This window comes from Rhincodon typus, chromosome 30 (assembly GCF_021869965.1).
Source record: "Rhincodon typus isolate 14 chromosome 30, sRhiTyp1.1, whole genome shotgun sequence".
NCBI lineage: Eukaryota > Metazoa > Chordata > Chondrichthyes > Orectolobiformes > Rhincodontidae > Rhincodon > Rhincodon typus.
In genome coordinates, this window is record NC_063361.1 from 35,510,391 (window position 1) to 35,533,485 (window position 23,095).

Below are 23,095 nucleotides of genomic sequence, written 5' to 3' on the forward strand. Positions count from 1 at the left end.
AAGAAAATACGTTTGTTGATTGTCCTCCATATTTTTAGATAAGCAAGTCTTTAATTTGTTATTTTCTTTATCTACCGGTCTGACACTAACAGAAATCTGATGCAAGCTTGGACCGACAATGCTGTGTCAGCTCTTTACGGCATCATATTACAACAAAATTCACATTGTCACCTGATTTGTTACTAAATAATTACATTTCTACTTGACACTTATTTTTCTTTTCAGTTTTCCATCTCCTTCATCCAGGCTCATCAGCTGATACCAACCCAGCTCAGTGTGTCACAATCAGGTTGGATTTCTGAATCAGAAGGCTGTGTAACACACTGAGACATATTTCAGGCTGACTGTTTAGTGAAGCTCCGGGGGAGTGCTGCAATATCAGAGGTGCTGTCTTTCATGTGAGATGTTAAACTGAAGTCCTATCTATCCTCTCAGGCAGATGGAAAGTATCCATGGCACTACTTTGAAGAACAGCAGGGGAGTTTTCCCTGGTGTCCTGGAAACTAATTAGCCCTGAACCAACATTTGAAAGCAGTTGATTTGGTTATTGCTGTTTATGGCAGATTATTGACAGCTGCTGCTTTTCTGACATTACAACATTTATCAGCATTCTAAAGAAGTACTACCCTGATTGTAAAGGGCTTGGGATGTCCTGAGGTTTTGAAAGCTGCTGTATGAAGGCAAATCTTTCTTCCTAGGGTGAAGTACAGTCCCACCAGAAACACCTGAAATCTCCTAGCTTGCTGACAATGACTGAATTACAGAACAAGGCACACTAACCCACCCAGACTCGAACCTGACATCTACACATGCTTTTTCCAAGAGCAGCCTTGGGTAAGCAACAAGAAACAGGAACACTGGTTAATATTGCCATTCCCAACCTTTATATTCCAATTCAGAAAGAAAAATTCCAAGGGAAAAACACCCTCCGTGATTAACTAAAAAAGTTAAAGATAGCATCAAACTTAAAACAAAAAGATTATAATTACATATAATTATGCAAAGATGGCTGACAGGCCAGAAGATTGGTTAGAATATTGAAAAAAGCAAGGAATTTCTAAAATATTAATGGGGCAAAAATTATATTTCGAGAAAGCTTGCTAGAAATATAAAAATAGGTTTCTACAGATATTTAAAAAGGAAAAGAGTTAAAGTGAACATTGGACTTAGAGGAAGCGAGTGTGGGGAATTAATAATGGAAATTGAGGTGGTAGATGAATTAACAGATATTTTGCATTCTTCAATATAGAGAATACAAATAACATTTCAGAAGCAACTGTAATTCAGGAAATAGACAGTAGGAGACCTGAAGAAAATTACAATCATTAGGGAGGTGGTCCGAGCAGGTTGGAGCTGTGGCCTGGCTCTTGATAAACTTTATCCTAAGGTGTTAAAAGAAGTGAGTATTGAGATAGTTGATGCATTGGTTTTAATTTTTCAAAATTCCCTAGATCGGGGGGGAAGTCTGGGTTAAGTTCTATTAGATTGGAAGACAGCTAATTTATTCAAAGAGGGAGGAAGAAAGAAAACTACTAATTGTGGGCCAAATGGCTTAATATCAGTCATAAGGAAAATATTAAAAGTTATTATTAAAGATATTGTAAAAGTTGCAAAGTTACAAGGTAATTAGGAAGAGCTTTGTGAAAAGGAAATCATATTGAACTAATTTATTGGTATTTTTGAACGAATAAAATGTGCTGCGGTTAAAGCAGAATTGGTAGATGTAGTTTGATTTCCAGAAGATATTTGATAACGAGCAACATCAAAAGTTATTATGGAAATGAAAAGCACATGGTATAGGGGTTTACATATTGGCATAGATAGAAGATTGGCTGGCGAACAGAAAACAAGGAGTAGTCAAAAATGGTCATTTTATTTTGGTTATCAAGATGTAATGAATGCTGATGCCACAGGGACTTCTTACAACTTGTACAAATGACCTGGATGAAGGAACTGAAGGTATGGTTGATAAATATGCTGATGACGCAAGGAGAGTTTGAAAAGTAAGTTGTGAAGAAGGCATAAAGCAGCTACAAAAGGGTATAGATAAAGTGAGTGAGCAAAGATCTGGAAAATGGAGTATAATCTGGAAAAATGTAGAACTGTCCATTTTGGCAGAAAGACTGAAAAGGGAACATATTGCAGAGCTCCGAGTTGCAGAGGGATCTGTGTATCCTAGTGCATGGATCACAAAAGGTTCACATGCAAGTACAGTCAGTGGAAAGCTACTAGGATGTGATCACTTATTGTGAGTGGAACTGAATACAAATGTAGGGAGGTTATCTTTCAGTTGTACAGGCATTGGTGAGACTATGCACAGTGTTGGTCTCTTTATTTAAGGAAGGATATAAAGTGTGCTTGAAGATGTTGAGAGAAGGTTTACCAGACTAATAGGTTGGTTGTTTATGAGGAATGTTTGGATAGGATAGGCTTAGATCACAGAAGCTTACAAGAGATAGAGGGGTCTTGACAGGGTCAATGTTGAAAGCATGTTTCCTCATGTAGGGGTCATGATTTAAAATTAGGTGGTTGCCCATTTAAGACAGATGAGAAGATATTTTTTCTCTCTCAAAGGACTGACAGTCTTTGGAGCTCACTTCCTGAAAAGGTAGTGGAAGAAGAATCTTTGAGTATTTTGAAGGCACAAATGAATAGATCTTGGTAAACCTGGGGTGAACGGGAGTTGAGGTTACAATCAGACCAGCCATTAAGTGGATCTGGGTAGGGGTACAAATCAGAATTCCCATCGGATTAACTGGAGTAGTGGAAGTAAATGGCAGGAAGAGGTGACTGCAGAAGTGATACCAGTGGATTTGTGGCCCTACACAACCACAATCATTCCTTAGATCAAGCAGTCTTACAGCATAGGAGGTCATTAGGTCCATCATGTCCTTATCACCTCTTTGAAAGAGTGATCAAATTTGTTCCCCATCTCTTTCCACATAAATGCAAATTGTATTTATTCAATTCAATTCTTGAAAGTTACTATTGAATCTGTTTTCACCATCCTGTAAAGCAGAGCTCTTCCAGTTTTCCTTTTGGGACTTTAGCCAATTGATGACTGAATTTGTTTGGTTACTGCCAGCTTAGTGTAGATTAACGTGCACCTTTCCCACCTCCCAAAACTCACAAGACATTGATTACCTTCCGCACTCGTAGCCCACAGCCTCTGCGTCTTCTCTGAGCAGAATGCTCTTTCTGCACATGGCATTGTCCAGGATAGCCTTATTGACAGAGAATGGAGTGCGGCCCTGGACACAAGCCTCAATCTGTGCCGGAGGCAGCTGGGTCTGCAGGAATAGGTGGAGCTGGCTGTCCGACAGAAAGACAGTTGTGTGGAGAACCCTAAAACATAAAAAGAATTTCATTTATATGTTGCATTTCACCAGTTTGAGACATCACATAATGTTTATCAGCCAAATAAATGCTTTAAAGGTGTCATCACTGTCATAACACAGGGAAACACAGCAGCCAAACATGTTCCCACAAATGGCAATGTAATAATGCCTGGTCTATTTTCCTTTATAATATTGTTTAAATGTTAGCCTTGACACCAGACGGAACTCCCACTTTCTTCTTCAAAATAGTGAGCTGGAGCCTCGGCTTTTATATCCCATCCAAAAGACACCACGTCTATTACAATACAGAACTCCCCCCGCTGAGGCATCAAAGGTGATGCAGAGGTGACTGTGTTCCCTATGTCCCCTACCAAACCAAGGTTGAATTATTTAAGGAGAAAGGAATGGGAAGACTGTAAGGAGAAGCCATCAATATGGAACAGTCACTAAGAAATCTAATGGAGAATGCAGAAAAAATGTCTCTACACAAAGAGTGGTTAAAATCACAGAACTCATTACCACAGGAAATGGTTGAGATGAACAGTATAGATGGATTGAAGGGGAAACTAGACAAGTACATGAAGGAAAAGAAATATAGGATTATGATAAATATAGATGAGGAAAGATGGGAGGACTTGAGTGGAGCATAATTATTGACATGAACTAGTTGGACCAAATGGCCTGTTTCTGTTTCACATACCCTCTTTGTAACCCTACGTATGAAATGTGTAGTAATATACAGCATGAGTAATCAACCCAACATGGGGGAGGATTCTGTCTCTCCACAGTTTTGTTTTTGATGTCCTGAAGGTGCTATGTCTTTCTGGGATTGCACCATGTGCAGAAGCAGTCCTTTTACCAGGATACTGTCTGCAATTTAAATGTAGTCTGTTGTTATGATCTGGAATGCACTGACTGAATGGACAGAGTTAGCAGATTCAATGCACGTTTGCAAAAGGGAAATTGGATAAAGATTAGGAACGACTTACAAGGTTTCAGGGAAAGAGCGGGGAGACTGACTAACTGGAGAGCTTTTTCATAGAGTTGTCACTGGCATGATGGGCCAAATGGCCTCTTTCTGTGCTCTAAGGTTCTATGTAGCTTGAGATGGTAAGTATAGACAGTGATTGGAAGGCATTAAAGCTAAGCTCAATTTTATCTCAATTCTGCTCACATGTACACACACACACGTACAAAACAACAGGGAAGTGATTGGCAGCAGAGAATTAAGCTATTTTAACTGATCACTGTGGGTATACTGTAATTGTCCTCAGTATCACAGGAGTAGGTGAGGTGCATGAAGTGGATGCTTGCTGCTGATCACTGGCCAGATCTGTTTGCAGATATCAATTGAGAGAGTGAGATTTTGCTTAGCTGTGGCGACCCCTCATGCATTGAAAAGCCTACTGGAGTCATTATCAAAAAGCCAGAGATAAAGAATGGTCAGTCAGGTGAAAGGGCCCCAAACAGCTCTGGCCCAACTCAGTAGCACAAAACATGAAAATTGCATCCAGATGTACCAGCTTTCTGATTTTACTCAGGCTATTGCATATTTTGAAGAGCCATTGCAGGCACAATGGCTGAATGGAATCTTCTTGTGCTGTAACAATTCTTTGATTCTGTTATATGAAAGTGAAACTCAGGAAAGGTAAGTTTGAACCATCAAGATTTTGTGTTTGATTATTTGTTTTTCCATATAATTTGTAAAAGTTAAAACCAGGGCATATTAACAAGTTTGGGAAGACTGGCCTCATGATGATTAACATTTGGGTGACCAATAGCAGTTGAAGGTAGGAGATCATGTGGTGACGTCTCCTGGAATATGTTTATCCAGAATTGCCAGCACTATTAATATAGAACATAGAACATAGAACATAGAACAAGAACACCACAGCACAGTACAGGACCTTCGGCCCACGATGTTGTGCCAAACTTTTACCCTAAACCTAACGTCTATCTAACCTCCACCCCTACCTTATACTATCATCCATATGCCTATCTAATAGCCGCTTAAAGGCCCCTAATGAGGCCAACTCTACTACCCTCTCCGGCAATGCATTCCATGCCCCTACCACTCTCTGAGTAAAGAACCTACCTCTGACGTCTCCCCTATATCTACCTCCACTCACTTTAAAACTATGCCCCCTCATAATAGCTACCTCCACCCTAGTAAAAAGTCTCTGGCTGTCCACTCTATCTATACCTCTGTTCATTTTGTTCACCGCTATCAAGTCACCTCTCATCCTTCGTCGTTCTAAAGAGAAAAGCCCTAGCTCTCTCAACCATTCCTCATAAGACCTTCCCTCCATTCCAGGCAACATCCTGGTAAATCTCCTCTGTACCTTTTCTAACACTTCCACATCTTTCCTGTAATGAGGCGACCACAACTGGTCACAATACTCCAGATGTGGCTGAACCAGGGTTTTGGCACCCAATTATTGAGACAGCAGTTACAAATGGCAGACTTTTGGAAGGAGGGGAAAAAACAGAATTACAGATCAGTTAGCCTAACAGTAGTAGTGGGCAAATACCAGAGTTCATTACAAAAGACATGATAACAGAATATTTGGAAAGCATTAACAGGATTAGACCATGCCAGCAGGTGTTTATGAAAGACAAATCATGCTTAACAAATCTACCGGAGTCATTTTTTTGAGGATGTAACTAATAGAATAAAAATGGGAGAACTAGTGGGTGTGGTAAGATTTTCAGAAGACTTTTGCTATGGTTCCTCATAAGAGGTTAACTAAAGCATAAGGAATTTGGCATTGACCAAGAATTGGTTGATAGACAGGAAATATTCTTTTGTGAGTGGTAGGGGGTACTGCAAGGATCAATGCTTACACCCTCGCTCTTCACAATATACATACAAATAGCCCGAATAAGGTAACCAAATGCAACATTCCCATGTTTGCTGATGACATAAAACTGGGTGGGATTGTGAGTTGTGAGGAGAATGCAAGGAGGTTACAAGATGATTTAGAGGAGTTGAGTGAGTGAGCAAACACGTGGCAGGTGCAGTAAAATGTGGCTAAATGTGAAATTATACATTTCGGTGTGAAAAACAGAAAGGAAAAGTATTATTTAAATAGTGTGGGTGTACAAATAGATCTGGGTGTCCTTGTATACCAGTCAAGAAAGTAGACATGCAGCGGCAGCAAGCAGTTAGGAAGGCAAATGGCATATTAACCTTCATCACTAGAGGATTTAAGTTCAGAAGCAGGGATCTCTAGTGCAGTTATACAGGGACTTAGTGTGACCACACCTGTAGTACTGCAGTTTTAGTCTCCCTTCTTAAGAAAGGTTATATTTGTCACACAGAAAGTGCAGTGGCGTTTCACTAGGCTGATACTGGGGATGGCAGGACTGTCCTATGAGGAGAGATTGGTTTGGCTGGAACTATATTCAATAGATTGATTCCGGAGATGAGGGGTTTGCCTTAGAAGAGAGATTGAGCGGTTTAGGCCAATATTTTCTGGAGTTTAGAATAATGAGAGCAAGAAACCTTGTGATCTTTCAATGAGCAGTTCAGTTGAATGTGCCACTGCTAAACAGAACTTGCCCATGATCTTCCTCAGCACTGACTGTGGTTTACCAATAGGTGCTGTCTGACTACCTCAAATGTGGCTTGTGGTTGGTGGACACCAGTATCAATCTACTTTGTCACCCAGCACCTGACTTCTTTCTGGCTTGGGATGCTTTGAGAAGGAATACTGCACATGATGGACTATCACAGTCACTTAGCAGCTGTAATGGATATCACCACAATTTGCAGGGTGCAGGGCAACACTGGGGGCTTTCTTGGGGAGTTTGGTGACAGTAGGTTTAACACATGGGGCAGGGTAAAGGGGAGGGGTTTCAGGTAAAATGAAAGCTGGAACATTTGAGCAACTTGGGAGGACATTTGCAGGAGACTTAGAAAAAAAAAATCAGGACTATCCAGAACATCTGGTAATCCAATGCGTAGGTGCTTGTAAATAGACAACAGCAAATCATCTTGCCTTTGTGAATGATGATCTGCATAGAACTTATTTAAATCCTACATGCATTATCCCAGAATCTGTTGATGTGTGGATTGTGACAGTCAGACTGTCTGCAAGTGTTTTCCTTATTTGGAATAGCAGACAGACCCTGATAAGATCATTTCCCATTTGGCTCAAGTGCACCGTAACGCACTTAGCAATGCTGGTGCACATTGGTAGCTAGGAGTCAGGGAAGCTGATCCCAGTTCTGTCTGATAGACATCCTGATTCACACAGTCAGCTCCACAACCAAAATTAAAGCAACCTGCTCACTCTTAGCTAGACTGTTTCAATACACACAGTGGTTTCAGTACACGTGGTGGATCTGTACTCGGTTCACAAAGCACAAGAAAATAGCTGAGATAACAAGGTGTATTGCTGGATGAACACAGCAGGCCAAGCAGCATCAGAGGAGCAGGAAAGCTGACATTTCGGGCCTAGACCCTTCTTCAGAAAATGACAAATTTTTCTGAATTCTGGATTTTTCTGAAGAAGGGTCTAGACCCGAAATGTCAGCTTTCCTGCTCCTCTGAAGGTGCTTGGCCTGCTGCGTTCATCCGCCTCTGCACCTTGTTATCTCAGATTCTCCAGCATCTGAAGTTCCTACTATCACAAGAAAATAGCTTTTCAGTTTAGTTTTATTCTCCAGTCTTCCCTATTGTTCTGTTGAAGCTGTTGATTTTCACATGTACCAACCAATAAACCACACCTCACGCGTGAGTCTAAACAGCATGGTAGTCAGACAGGAGGGCACTGCATCTTAGATTGCCAGCTCTGGTTGAGGGTACTCCTGAAGGGTGCCCCAACAGCTGAACAGCCATTTTCCACCATGTACAGAATGGCCATAACTGTCTGGTTTTTAGTTTAAATGTGGAGGTGGTGTGTTCAGTGCTAACTGACTCACCACCCTCAATGCTAAGAAAGCTTGCTGGATTGCAAGCCGACCATCTTGGTAAGAACTGATCAGTGAGTTTCCTAGACAGTGCCAGAAGCTGCTAGCTAATCAGTGCTCCTGGGTCCTGAAGACCATCGGTCGATGCCTACATTTCAGGGGATCCAACAATGAGACGGTGAGTGCTTCTCAAGGTGGGGATCAGGAGGACAGAGGTCAGGTGGGGTCAGAGAAAAAAGTGGGAAGCCAGCTACTTCTCTCGCCAGCTAGGAATCAAGTAATCGGAGAAATGACAAGTTAAGGCTCTCTGTGGACATTAATTGACCACTTCAGGGCCTTATTTGCTGGCAAGGTGAGTAAGCTTCCAGTGGACCTTCTCAGCCAGCAGTTAATTAGCACGATAGCGAGAAGGGATCAAGTATCTCTCCAGAACCAACTCGTCCCATTACTTCCTGTTCTCACCAACTGCAAGAATGGGAAAATTCCATCCTATGTTTTAGAATTTGTAAACAATAGTGAAATAACTCCACAGATGCCGGTATCTTGTCACAACGTCACCCTTTACTTATACGTGGTAAGTCCTTGACACTGGTCCAGCTCTCAGAGCCAGCTCTCAGAGTGAACAGAACCCCTGACACTCTTGTTTATGTCTATCAGCTAGGGCTCCCTGATTGGACCAGGTTAACAGCCCTAATGAGGGAACTCATATTCTATGAGGTCCACCCGGTTGATCTCGATACAATCACTTTAAAAAAGATACCAAAACACTGAAAAGACACAACTGCAAATGATTTTTCTCCAGATTGCTTATCTCCAGGTGATTTTTCATTATTTCCCGGGAAGTTCAGAACAACTCTAATTGTTGACAACTCTAATTGTTCCTGAAATTCATTATCAGTTAAAGTGACCAATATGCACAATCCTCAGGAAGAGTCACTAGAACAGATACTTGGACAAGGAACCAGATTGATTTCCACATCCCAGCCCAGGGTGTCAAGGTCGTTACGGGTGTCAGCCTTGGCTCAATAAATATCAAACTCCACTCTATGTCAGAAGGTCATGGATTCAAGTCACTCTCTAGAGGCTTGGGTTGGGGTCAGTTAACTCAGTTACATTCATACAGTCAGAGTCATACAGCATGGGAACAGACCCTTCGGTCCAACTAGCTATCCCAAACTCAACTAGTCCCATTTACCTGCGTTTGGCCCATATCCCTCTGAACCCTTCCTATTCAAATATCTTTTAAATGTTGTAATTGTACCCACCTCTACCACTTCCTCTGGCAGCTCCTTCCAAACATGCACCACCCTTAAACCTATGCCTTCCAGTTTTCAACTCCCCTACCCTGGGAAAAAGACCTTGGCTATTCACATTATCTATGCCTCTCATAATTTATAAATCTCTATAACATAACCCCTCAGCCTCCAAAACTCCAGAGAAAAAAGTCCCACACTATGCAAAAGTTGGCTGGATAGCTGCTTTCTGATGCAGAGTGTCACCAACATTCCAAAGATTCATTATTGTCTGAGAGAAGAAATTCCTCCTCATCTCTGTTTTAAATGTGCGACCCCTTATTCTGAGTTTCAGCCCTCTGGTCCTAGACTTCTCCCACAAGGAGAAATAACCTTTCTATATCTATCCTGTCAAATCCCCTCATGACCTTGTACGTTTCAAAAAAGTTCTCTCTCACTCTTCTACATACCAATCAGTACAGGCCCAATCTACTTACACTCTCCTCAGAAGGCAGTCCCTCCATACCTGGTTTCGGCTTAGTAAACATTTGGACCACCTCCTATGCCATATTTTCCCTTCTCTTTCATTAGAAAAGGGACCCAAAACTATTAATAGTGTTCCACTGTGATCTGACATGTGCCTTGTGTAGTTTTAGTAAAACCTCCCTATTTTTACACTCCATTTCACCTTAAATAAAGACCAATTTGCTTTCCCTATTACCTGCTGAACTTGGACGCTTGCTTTCTTTGTGATTCACAAAATTAACTCGACATTATCACATTGCCGTTTGTTTGACCCTGCTGTGTGTAAATTGACTGCTATGATTCCTACATTACAACAGTGGTGACACTGCAGAAGGCACTTGATTAACTGTAAAGAATAAAATCTTTCTTGTCCAGGATTCTTTTATTCAGTTCAGCAACAGCAGCAAACACAACTGACAATTCCTGCTGATCATTTCCTCAAGCTCATCTGTTAGTGGGTGGAGCACATCTGCCTGAAACTTGCTTTTACTGTGCAGTATAGATCAAACACTAAACATGAATTAGTGTCAGGAAACAGGCAAAGGAGGAGTATCCTGAGTATTAAACATAAGTTATGTTGGTCCCTCAGGGAAATTGGATTAAGTATCTATTTTCATAGTCCATGCACATAATGCAGGTATAAGCAGAAGATTTAACATACCCTTCAGTCTCACTTTTCTAAATAGTAACTTGCTGATGGATACTAATTACTCAGAAAACCAACACTCACCCAAGTCAGGATACTTAGCATTCCTGAGGTATGAGACCTGAAGCACTGGAAACTCCAGTACCCTTCCCTTAACATGGCAAATACATTCTGCCTATTTTTCTGCTCCTCTTTTGAAGACTCTCACTGGGTTCATCTGCACTGGTTTGGTAAGTTCTCTTATTCCTAACCTAAATATAGCTATTTTTCACATGTAAGATCAGAGAGAAATGTCGATGAGTTATTTGACAGTGTGAATAAACATACCCATCAGAAGCTGATATATCTCAAACAAAAATGGTGGATTTTTTTTCCTCTCTGACCTAAATGTAGCCATCCTTTTATTAGTCTAGCTGAAAGTGAGGTTAATAATGTCGGGAGTTACCAGTGACAGTCCTCTACACACATGAGAAACAGTAAGATAGACATGATACTCTATCCCAGATAGTTATGCAGGCAACATCACAAAGTATTTTAAAGGGAGGTAAATAGTATTTTGAAATATCAAGCATTGAGAGCTACGAAGAGCTGGCATGTAGGAGAAATTGAGGCTTGGCAGATATCAACCTATATCTTACAGGCTGAAGGGCTGAATGGCCCACTTCTGCTCTTATTTCCCATGTTCTTATATACAAGCATGTCCCAAGACCCAGTATACATGGCTCCTGCAGCAATCACAAGATTTGAAGAAATAAAGCAGAGAGAATGATGCAAATAAAGTTAGAAAGCTAGCTACCACAACACCTTCAGGTTTTCTAATTAAGCAGTGAATTATGCAAGCCACAGAAGTCCCAGATTCAATCTTTGACCAGGCTGGAATTGGATGGGAATGAAGGTCAGGTAGGAGCAGTAGCAGATGCAATAGTCAATGTTCACAGTTAAATTTTATCTCCGTCACTTATTGTTTTAGGGGTCTGGGGTGCAATAGTGGCTTCAGAGAGGGGTCTAGATACCTTGTCAATCCCTGAATATCATTGATTAGGCCAGTTCCTAACTGTTCACTTCCACTGTCAGATGTTTGAAGCATGGACCCCTATCAACTTTCAAACTGAAAAGAGAGTGCTGTTTGGTTGGCAGGTAGACTCTGATTGGTGGAGGCATTGCCATGGAGAATGCACCAGTGAATGATGGTTGACAGTTATCTGCCAGGTTTGGTTTAAATTTTAAACCAGGAAGGTTAACTAATGAATTACGCTCACCCTTCATTATCCATTGATCTGTATAATCATGAGGTCGGCTCCAGATCCTACCCTTTATTTTCATAGACTTGTCTAGTCTGATAGTGCAGTCCTTTGGACAGGAGAGTTATCTACTAGCAGTGTCCTCGTTTTCTGTTAATTGCAGGAAGTCCATGCCCATACCTTCTGTAGATATGAGGATTTGATACAAATAATCTGCCCACTCCACCAATTTGTTAATGTCCTTGTGAAGTTCTACATTGTCCTTTCCAGAGTTTGCAATGTTCCTAAGTTTTCTACCATCCAGAAACTTTGAAACCATCTCCTTGCACACCAAAATCTGGATCATTTAGGAATTCCATTACAAACCTGTTTCCTATCAGTCAACCAATTTTGTATCTGCTCTATCATACTTAGTACATGATTATGCTCAGTTCAGGTACAGATATTTGAATAGGTACAGTAGGAAAATGCCTAAAATACATCCCACTAACACAGAGGACTTGTAGTGAAATGTCATCAGTGCTAGTTGTGAACACAGATGGCCCCAATCTGAATGGCAAATAACCAGAACCTACAGATCATTGTAATAACCCAACTGCTTTTGGAGAAAGGTACGTGCCATACCTTCTTGCTCAATTCACACAAAGGGTTATTTTAACACCCTATAAAAATGGCCTGTTCAATTAATCAGTTGTCTAGGTAGCTCAGGTTGGGCATTTATGACACCACTGTACAACAGGTTCTGAGATCAAAGGCAAGGAGAAACACAGGTTATCCAGAGATTCTGAGGAATTGAACTTGACCATTACCAAAGGGGAGCATGAAGTGGAAGTAAGAGCTATAATCAAAGGATGATTACTTTTGCCGACAGCATCAACAGATTATCAGGAAGTACCAGTGAGTGAAGGAATTAATGATGTTTTACAGTGCCTTCTTATGGCTATGTGCAGGGTCACCAACAGCACAGATACAGATTGGAACTAAACCTTCCTCAATCACAGCAAGAAAATTCCAGGTAATCCTTTGGATTATTCTCCTCTCTGTGTTTCTTGTATATCTGCAACATTTATCAGAACAGAAGGAAGTCATTATTACCGCTTAAGCCTGTTTGGCTATTCACTGAGACTACGGCTCATCATAGAATCGCGACAGCGTGGAAGCAGGCCATTCGGCCTATCTTGACCACACCGACCCTCCGAGCAGCAGACCCAGACCCAGACCCACCCCCTACCCTATCCCTGTAACCCTGCATTTCCCGTGGCCAATCCACCTAACCTGTGTATCATTGGCCTGTGGGATGAAACCGGAGCACCCAGAGACACAGGAACAGTTGCCAGTGGATGAAACTGAACTTGGGTCCCTGGCACTGTGAGGCAGCAGTGCCAACCACTGAGCCACCGTGCCTCCCAAATAATTGGCAGCTGTGGGCTTACCTTTGATCTACCTGCATATACTTGCCTTTTCTCCATATTCCTTAATGCCAAAAATCCATCAGTCTCAAATTTAAAATTACCAATTCATTCTGCATCAACTACTGATTGTGAAAGAATTTCAATGATCTATCATTCTTTGCGTGTAGAGATATTTCTAAAAATTTGAGAAAAGCTGACGGTTAGGATAGATCCACTATTCCTTGGCTCCCCCACCAGTAAAAAGAGTATCTCCTATCTGCCCCAGCAACCGACATTAATATCACAACAATTTCCACCCAAATACTCCTTAATCTTCTAAATTCCAAGAAATGCTACCAAGTTTGTGTAATCTGGTTTTGTAATTTAATCCTCAATTCAAGGTATTGTTCTGATAAATTTATATCGCTCTTCGTCCAAGGCCAATTTATACATCCTAAGGTGTGGACTTTATATAGCTGCAGTATAATGTCTAGCCCTTTATTTTCTAGTCTGCTAGGAATAGCCATGAACATCCCAATAGCCTCTGTAATTTTTTTTCTGTGCATGTTCATGGCATTTGTGAGCAATTAGGAAAGGTGGCCAAAGGTTAAGTCAAAGATGTTGGATTTGAGGAGCAACTTAAGAGGAGACAGGTAGAGGATTGAAAGGATTGAGAGATTTACACAGGAATTTACCAACATTTAGTGTCTTGGCAGTTGAAGACATATTTGTCCGAAGAGGTGAGATTAAAATTTGGGGATTTGTAAGAGGTTAGAATTGGAAGATGTAGAGATCTTGGAGAGTTGTGAGGCTGGAGGAGATTACAGAGATAAGGAAAGGGTGAGACCAGGGAAGGATACTGAGAGTAACTGCAGGTCCCCAAGTTTGGCTTACTCAGCACAGGTCACGCATTGAGCTTGCAAGCTTCCTGCTTACAATACCAGATGTTGCCCCATTGGCCGTTACACTTCTTTGTGTTGTGGTTTTAATTCTCATTTTCACTCAATTAACAAACAGCAATACTGACACTTTTACTGGAAACCTTTTTTGTAAGAAAAGTCCCAGAAGACTTCTAGACAGCGCTTTACTTGTTAGCGCCACAGTTTCTAACAGGGAACCTATTCATTAATACAAGCACCCAGCAGCCGCTCCATCTTTCATTCTCTACACACTCAACACGAGTTAGCAGATTTAGAAGATGTGTGTAGGAACAAGCTGATTATAATCATTATTGGGGTTTTACCCTACTGTATTTAAAAAACAAGGCTGTAAAATAATCAACAGACAACATTCAAGGCAGGTTAGCTGTTCAGAGTACAGGACTGTTGTTTAAGAGCGCAGTTGAAAGCATGACAGACACTTACAGTGTAGAAAAAAAACAAAGAATTATGGATGCTGGAAATCAGAAACACAAATGGCTGGGGAAACGCAGCAGGTCTCGCAGCATCTGTGGAGAGAAACCGGAGTTAACGTTTCTAAAGAAGGGTCACTGGACCTGAAACATTAACTCTGCTTTCTCTCCACAGTTGCTGTCAGACCTGCTGAGTTTTCCCAGCCATGTTTTTTTTGTCTCTTTCAGTGTGAGCTCAGCTTTAATATCTTACTATGGAGTGAGATGTTCCACTTCACTCAGAATACATGTGTACACTTCATATGCTCAGGGGTTGACACTAAGACACACAAGTCTTACAAAACCAGGGCTAGAAGTGAACTGTTCCCAGTTTAAATCATTTTCTCTGGTGGGGAACAAGGGGAGAATAACCTTAAAATTAGAGCTAGGACGTTCAGACATGATGTGAGGATGCAATTCTTAACAATAAAGGTCAGGGAAATCCTAAACTCCCCAGAAAGGCTAGATTAATTGAAATTTTCAGAAATTATCTGGTCCCAGGTGGGTTGTCAGAGTTATTTTAAAGTTCCTGGGCTAGTTTCTGGAAAATTAGAGATCACTATACAATGACAGCTGAAAGAAAAGTGGGGCCTACGGGCACTGGGATCAGGTCAGGATCTAGCCCATGCTCATACTACACGGGTATTAACTTGATGACACTCTTCAGACCATTCACTTGTTCCACTAAATCTCTGGCCTCATCACAAAATGCTTCCATCCCAACAACTACCTGTGTGACTGTTCATTTGGGCACTTCCCTTGCAACCTGTCATCACTGCTCAGCATCCTTTTCTCCCCTGTGAAGTTTCTTAGCTTGTTAAAGACCCTGTTTAAATGTGGGTGGTAACTGCTATGTTTAACTTCTAAGGATGGCTGTGGTGACCATGAAACTGTCTAGGCTTTCATGATTCTGTATTTCAGCAAAAGTCAGCGCCTTATGTTTCTGTAATTCAGGAGAAAGGAAATAAAAATCACCTTTCAGGGGTGAAAATACACCAGCATTATGGGTAGGACTGACCTTTTATTTAAAATGAGCTTGAGATACAGCTCCTAGCTTTGGTTAGCTTCAGACTAGGTTGTGCATTTGCTGTGTTTCAATTTTATTCTCCCCCTAGCAGGAAGTTTAAGATTAATTCTGTCTGTTCTAATTCCAGACAGGATGTGATCTAAACAGATAAAACACACTTCACATTATTAACTGTGTGCAAGTCTCTTGCAGCCGTGTACAGAAGCATCAGACGCATTACTGAGGTGAGTCAAACAGGCTTTCCATTGTTCCTGATAAGCAGTTCAGGACGGAGAAGGGATCAGTGCTCCACAACAATGTGCAAGTGAAAGCAGTAAACAAGGAAACAAAGGAGTGGATTCAAATATGCAATTCAATTCTTTTCCACATATACTTGAAGTCTGGGCACAGGGAGACTAGAGATCAAGGCATCTGTCTACCATGTCAGCTGACGAAATGTTTCAGATATGGCTCAATTGGTAGCACTTTCTCTTCTAGGGTCACGGGTTCAAGTCCCACTCTACAGATCTGTGTATATGGTCCAGACTGATACTTCAGCAAATGCTGCACTGTTGGAGATGCCTTTGCTTCTGGGTGACATGTTAAACCAAGGCATCATCTGCTCTCTCAGGTGGACTTTAAAGAAACTGTGGCAGCATTCAAACAGCAGGGAATTTCTCCCCAGTGTCCTGGTCATTAGCTGTCACTCAACTAACACCTAAAGCAAATGATCTGGACATTTTCCGTTTCACACAAAAAGCTACCCCAAACTAACTGGCATATTTTCCTACACTCAACAGTGACTACACTTCAAAACTACTTACTTGGCTATGAAGTAACAGATAATCATGAGGTAACTGAAGACAGTATGTAAATGAAAATCACCGAATCAGAGAATACTACAACATGGGACACCATTCAGCCTATTACTCCTATGCCAATTCCTTGAAAGAGCTATCTAGTTGGTCACATTCCACTGCCCTTTGCTCACAGTGAAAAAGTTCTCACTCTTGCAGTTTTTACCCAAAGATCTATTTAAAAATTATTATTGAATCTGCATCCATCACCCTTTCAGGCAGTACCCTCCAGATCATAATTAACTGTGCCAAAAATGCATTATTGTCATCTCACCTCTACTAGCTTTGCCTTAAATCTGTTTCCTCTACTTAACCAACCCCTCTGCAACTGGAAACAGTTTCTCTTTATTTATTGTATCAAATCCTTCATGATTCTGAACTCAGCCAAATTTCCATTTAACCTTCCTTGTTCTAAGGAAAACAGTCCCAGCCTCTCCAGTCTGTTTACATAACATAAAGCATTCTTTCTGCTTTCATCGAGCAGGGAGGTATGCCTGCTCTCCTTGGCTTTGGAATTGCATTGTTTGGTGCAGATGAAGATTTGCATATTCCACATTCAATTTTAATCCACATTCAATGCTGAGATCAGGATGACCAGAGAAGCGATAGGGACACAGACAGTAGCATCAGAACTCTTGGATTAGAGAGGAAAAAAATAGTCTGAACTTTTGCCAAGTCAGGAACCTTTTAAAAATGGCAGTGAATCCCAAATCCATGATCCCCAACTCTATTCAGGAGTTTCAGAAGTACTGTTCATGGGTTTTTGCTAGTTTGAGTCAGAGCCTATGGCCAGCATTTCCAATTGGCCAACTGAATGCAGGGATCAGCATGTCCTAGTCTGCTGCAATTTCCTGCCTGGCTTTTTAAAAAGTCTTGGTTCACAGCATCTCAGAGCTGTTGTGCACAACAGTCTATATGAGGATTTAAACTCATTAGGGCCTCTTCATGCCACCCTTGCCAGGCTGTGCCCTCCACCCAATTCCTACGATTCCTTGTGCCTGAATGCCAGATTTTGCCCCACAGTCACTCACCCCGTACCCTCATGCCTCCATGCCAAGCTATACCCCTCACCTAGCCACCCCGTCCATATGACTTCTCATACCCTCAATGACAAGCCATGACACTTCCTTGCTGACTGACCCACTGTACGCTATATTGACTAAATGAAGTGAATCGTGATTATAGAATGTGTAAAAATAAATCATTCATCACTTTCCACTCAGTTAAAAAAATGGCCTTTTGCTCCTCTTCCATAACCCACTGCCTCTTCCCCTGATTTATTTAAAAAAGAGAGAAGGTGCTGGAGAAACTCAGCAGGTCTAGCACCATCTATGGACAGATAAAGGCTGAGTTTCTACGCTGTTTCAGATCATCTGCTTCAATAGTTAATTGTTTTATTTTATCCTGATTGATTTCCATTTGTGAAGAACATTATGATTTTTTTTCAAGTTAAAAAGCAGCCTATGAATTTCAGCAGTTGATGCTGTAATAATTCTGCCCTGTTTACTGCTTTGGGTTTTGAAGGTTTGGATGAGTGATCAAAAGCACAAGTCAGGAGTATGAAGGAAAAGGTTCCGCTTGCCTGGATGGATGCAGCTTTAACAGCTCTCATGAAGCCCAGGACCTCAACTATTTATAATTCATAAAAATAGTTTAGGTGAAGGGGCAGAAAGTTTAGATGCCAGATTTGCTAATGACACAAATAGATAGAAAAGTAAGTTGTGAAGCAGACATAAAGTATGTGAAGTGAGTGGCCAAAGATGTGGCAAATGGAGACTAATGTGGAGAAATGTGTAATTATCTATTTTAACAGAAAGAATAAAAAGGAGCATATAATCTAAATAATGAGAGATTGCAGAGCTCCCTGATGTAGAAGAAATTGGGTGTCCTCAAGGATGAATCACAAGAGGTTATTATGCATGTACAACAAGTAATTACGATAACAATTAGAATGTTATTATTTATTGTCAGGAAAATGGAATACAAAAGTAGGGATGTTATACTTCAGTTATTGAGGGCACTGATGAAATTGCATCTTGAGTACTGTGCAAACTATTGATCCTCTTCCTTAAGGATGTAAGTGTGTTGGAGGCAGTTGAGAGAAGGTACAGCAGACTAATATCTGAAATCAGAGGTTAGCTTATGAGGAAAGGTTGAACAGGCTAGGCTTGGAGTTCAGAAGAATAAAAGATGACTTGCTTTAAACACATTACATCTTGAGAGGTCTTCATAGAGTAGATATGGAGAGAATATTTCATGAGCTGTACAGCATGGAAACAGACCCTTTGGTCCAACTCATCCATGCTGACCAGATATCCTAAATTAATCTAGTCCCATTTGCCAGCATTTGGCCCAAACCCTCTTATCCTTTCCTATTTATATACCCATCCAGATGCCTTTTTAATGTTGTAATTGTACCAGCCTCCACCACTTCCTCTGGCAGCTCATTCCATACACACACTACACTCAGCATGAAAACGTTACCCCTCAGGTCCCTTTTAAATCTTTCCCCTCTCACCTTAAACCTATGTCCTCTAGTTTTGGACTCCCCCATCCTACCCATGCCCCCCATGATTTTATAAACTTCTATAAGGTCACACCTCAGCCTCAGTTACTCCAGGAAAAATATCCCCTGCCTATTCAGCATCATCCTATAGCCCAAAACGTTCAACCCTGGCAACATCTTTGTAAATCTTTTCAGAACCCTTTCAAGTCTCACACAGCAAGGAGACCAGAATTGAATCAATATTCCAAAAGTGGCCTAACCAATGTCCTGTACAGCCGCAACATGACCTTGCCACTCCTATACTCAATGCACTGACCAATATAGGCAAGCATACCAAATGCCCTCTTCACCACCCTATCTACCTGGGATGCCACTTTCAAGTAACTGTGAACCTGCATTCCAAGGTCTCTTTGTTCATCAACACTCTCCAGGACCTTACCATTAAGTGTATGAGTCCTGCCCTGGTTTGCCTTTCCAAAATGCAACACCTCACATTTATCTAAATTAAACTCTATCTGCCACTCCTCGGCCCATTGGCCCATCTGATGAAGGTCCCCTGGTACTCTGAGGTAACCTTCTTTGCTGTCCACTACACCTCCAACTTTGGTGTCATCTGCAAACTTACTAATGAAAACTCTTATGTTCACATCCAAATCATTTATATAAATGACGAAAAGCAGTGGACCCAGCACCAATCCTTGTGGCCCCTTATGGGAGAGTCTAGAACTAGTGCTCACTGTTTAAAAATTAGGGTTGCTCAGTTAAAACAAAGATGAGACAAAACCATTTCTTCCAGAGGATAATGAGTCTTTAGAACTTTACCTAAAAATAGAAAGCAGAGTCCTTGAATGTTTTTAAGGCAAAATAAATAGATTCTCATTAAGCATGGCGATGAAAAGTTATCAGGGTTATGTGGAATCCAGATTTGATTTGACAATTAAATCAGCAATGATCTTATTGAATAATGAAGCAGGTTCGAGACGCTGAGTGGCCTTCAGCTGCTCCTAATTCGTATGTTTGGTAGCTTGACACCATCCAGAACAAAGTGGGCTGTTTGAGTGGCACCCCATTCACCACCTTCAACATTCACTCCCTGCACCACCATTGCACAGTGGTAGCAGTGTGTACTATCTCATAAGATGCACTGCAGTAACTCACCAGTACCTTGCAAACCTGCAACCTGTGCAACCTAGAAAGACAAGGGCTACAAATGCCTGGGAAAGTCCTCTAAGTCACACATCATCCTGACTTGGAAATAATTTGTCATTCCTTCAGTGTCACTGGGTCAAAATCCTAGAACTCCCTTCGTGACAGCACCATGGGTGTCCCTATACCCTGAGGACTGCAGCAGGTCACAAAGGAAGCTGAATGTCATCTTCTCTAGGTAATTTAGGGACAGGCAATAAATACTGGTCTGGTCAGCTATGCCCATGAACGAATAAAAAAAAAGTATGATTTCTAAGTAAAAATGGAGAAGATCTCATCTTAACATATTGGGAACTAACTCATAAATTCTCCTGTCATCAGCATGGAATTTGAGGAACCACTGTAATATGCAGACCAGCTAACTCTCAGTTATCTATACGGACATCTAAAGCACTGTTGTCCACTTCTTCCACCAGTGTGTTGTTGGCGTTTGGAGTTCTTTCCCCAGAAAGCAGTAGAGGCTAAGTCATCAAATATATTCAAGGCTGAAGTGGAAAACTGTTTGACTGACAAGTACATCTGACATTATGAGGGTTCGGCAAGAAATCGAATCTAAGACCACAACTTATGGACTGGCAGAGTAGGCAGGAGGGGCCAAATCGCCTAATCTGCTCCCATTTATGCAACACCCCATGGTCAAATAAACAGGCAGGGAGTGCATGTTTTCTCCACGTCTAATAAGGGTAGCTATCACTTTCAGAAGGTTGTGTGTGTGCACCGAAATCCCACTCTAAAAACACAAGTACAAATCTTAGACTCGTACTGAAGAAGTGCGGCACTATCAAAGATCCTATCTTTCAGCTAGGCCAGCAAAACAAGGTCCATGTCTGCTTTCTCAAATGGACAAGAAAGAATCCAAAGTTATAAGACCTTAAGATATAGGAGCAGAAACAAGCCATTTGGCCCATCAAGCCTGCTCTGCCATTCAATATGATCATGTCTGATCCAACATTCATCATGTCCATTTTCCTGCTTTTTCCCCATAACCTGTCCTAAATATGTGACCCTTTATTCTGAGATTATTCTCTCTGGTCCTAGACTCTTCCAAACAACCTTCCTGCATCTTCCCTATCAAGTTTGCTAAGAATCTTATATGGGTTAATAAGGTTTTCTCTTATTCTTCTAAACTCAAATGAGTACAAGTCCAACCTAACCAATATCTCCTCATAATAAGAAAACCTGTCCATACACAGAATCTACCTTGTTAACTTTCTCTTGACTGCTTCCAATTCCAATATCTTTCCTTAGATACAGTGACCAAACCTGTTCACAATATTCCAGCTGTGATCTGACTAGTGCCCGTATAATATTTGAAGTATTACTTTGAAGAACAGAAGGGGAGTTCTTCCCAATATCCTGGCCCATTTTTATCCCTGAACCAATCATTAAAAGCAAGACGTGGTCATTTAGACTTTAACATTGGTGGGGCTTTGCTGTGTGCAAATAGCTTGCCATATTTCAACACATTACAACATTGACCACATTTCAAAGGAGCTTCAGGAATGCCCAAAGGTCATAAAACATGCATTGTGAACACAAATCTTTCTTCTTTTCATAACAGATAGTAGGAACTGCCGATGCTGGAGTCTGAGATAACAAGGTGTAGAGCTGGATGAACACAGCAGGCCAGCCAGCATCGGAGGAGCAGGAAAGCTGATGTTTCAGGTCGGGACCCTTCTTTTTGCTTCTTGCCCTGCCCCTCTTCGGCCATTCCGAAGTATTAGTATATAGAGTCTAGCTGCTTCCTTGTTTGAGAAACCTAATGGCCACAGATTCAATGTTAACTTTCAAAAGAGAATTTTATACAAAGAGGAAATATTAGCATCACATTGCAGAAAGATAAAACTGCTTGAACTAAATGCTTTGGTCTTCCAAAGCGCTGACACAGAGGGGACAGGCTGAGTGGCCTCCTTCAGTTGTCTGGGCCCCAGGCTCTGGATTTCCCCCCTAAAACTTTCCTCCTCTTTCACATCCTTTAACTCACTTCTTTAAGCAAACTTTTGGTCACCTATCCCCACAAATCTTTTTGTCACTTAATATAAAACTTCGGCTGATGATGCTCCTATGAAGATCATTGGGACATTTCACTACATTAATTTGGCTATATAAGTGCCAGCTGTTGTTTAAACCTTACGAATGGACCCTTATTTATTCCGAGGTGCTCTCAAACAACCTTGTAAATAACTGCTTTCTTCCCTTTTTATGCACTGAATGTGTTTTCCAGCATTGTTCCCAGTTGCCGGGGTATTCCTATATGAGCCACAGCTTGAGCTTAAACATGGAACAAACACAAATACCAAACAGCACAGCTTTAACAAAATGTAATTACTTTATAACACCAGGAAAGAACTCTCCTTTCATTAGACCTGCGTAACCTGAGCCATAAGCAGTTGGTCTGTAGAGGCAGGCTTTATATCTAAGTAAATAGCTTCTATCCTGTCCACCAACCCCCATCTTGTCTGGCTAGCTTAGGTTTAAGAACATATTACTGATTATCACACAGGTGACAGGGTTCAAGCTAGCTATAAATGCACTAACCATGGTTTACAAATTCAAAGAATAAATAATCAAGGGGTAGGCTCTGAAATTAGCTGAGCGCAACACAAAGCAGGATTACCAGAGCAATGTGAGAGATAGGACTCAGGTCAGATGCATTTATGTTCCTCACATGCTTTTCAGTTCACCTCAAGAAAGGAGTTGCTAACAAAATATAGATAAGATGCCATTTCCTCTTACAGATGTCTTGTACAACAAGGGGGTAAAATCACAAAATGAAAGATAGCCCATTCAGGATCACAGTTAGCACAGAACGGGTGACTAGTGGAAATCTGGAACAATCCCCC

General features: G+C 41.2%; 1 protein-coding gene across 5 annotated transcripts in view; it reads right to left on the reverse strand.

Annotated features, from left to right (window-relative positions):
* The window catches only part of LOC109913227 (sorting nexin-11-like), a 114,193-nt gene that overhangs the window by 2,679 nt on the left and 88,419 nt on the right, over positions 1-23,095 (reverse strand). For all 5 annotated transcript variants that reach the window (XM_020512711.2, XM_048614609.1, XM_048614611.1 and 2 more), the window contains one exon: positions 3,145-3,345. In XM_020512711.2, coding sequence (XP_020368300.2) covers positions 3,145-3,345 — 201 coding nt within the window. The remainder of the gene's footprint in view (positions 1-3,144; positions 3,346-23,095) is intronic.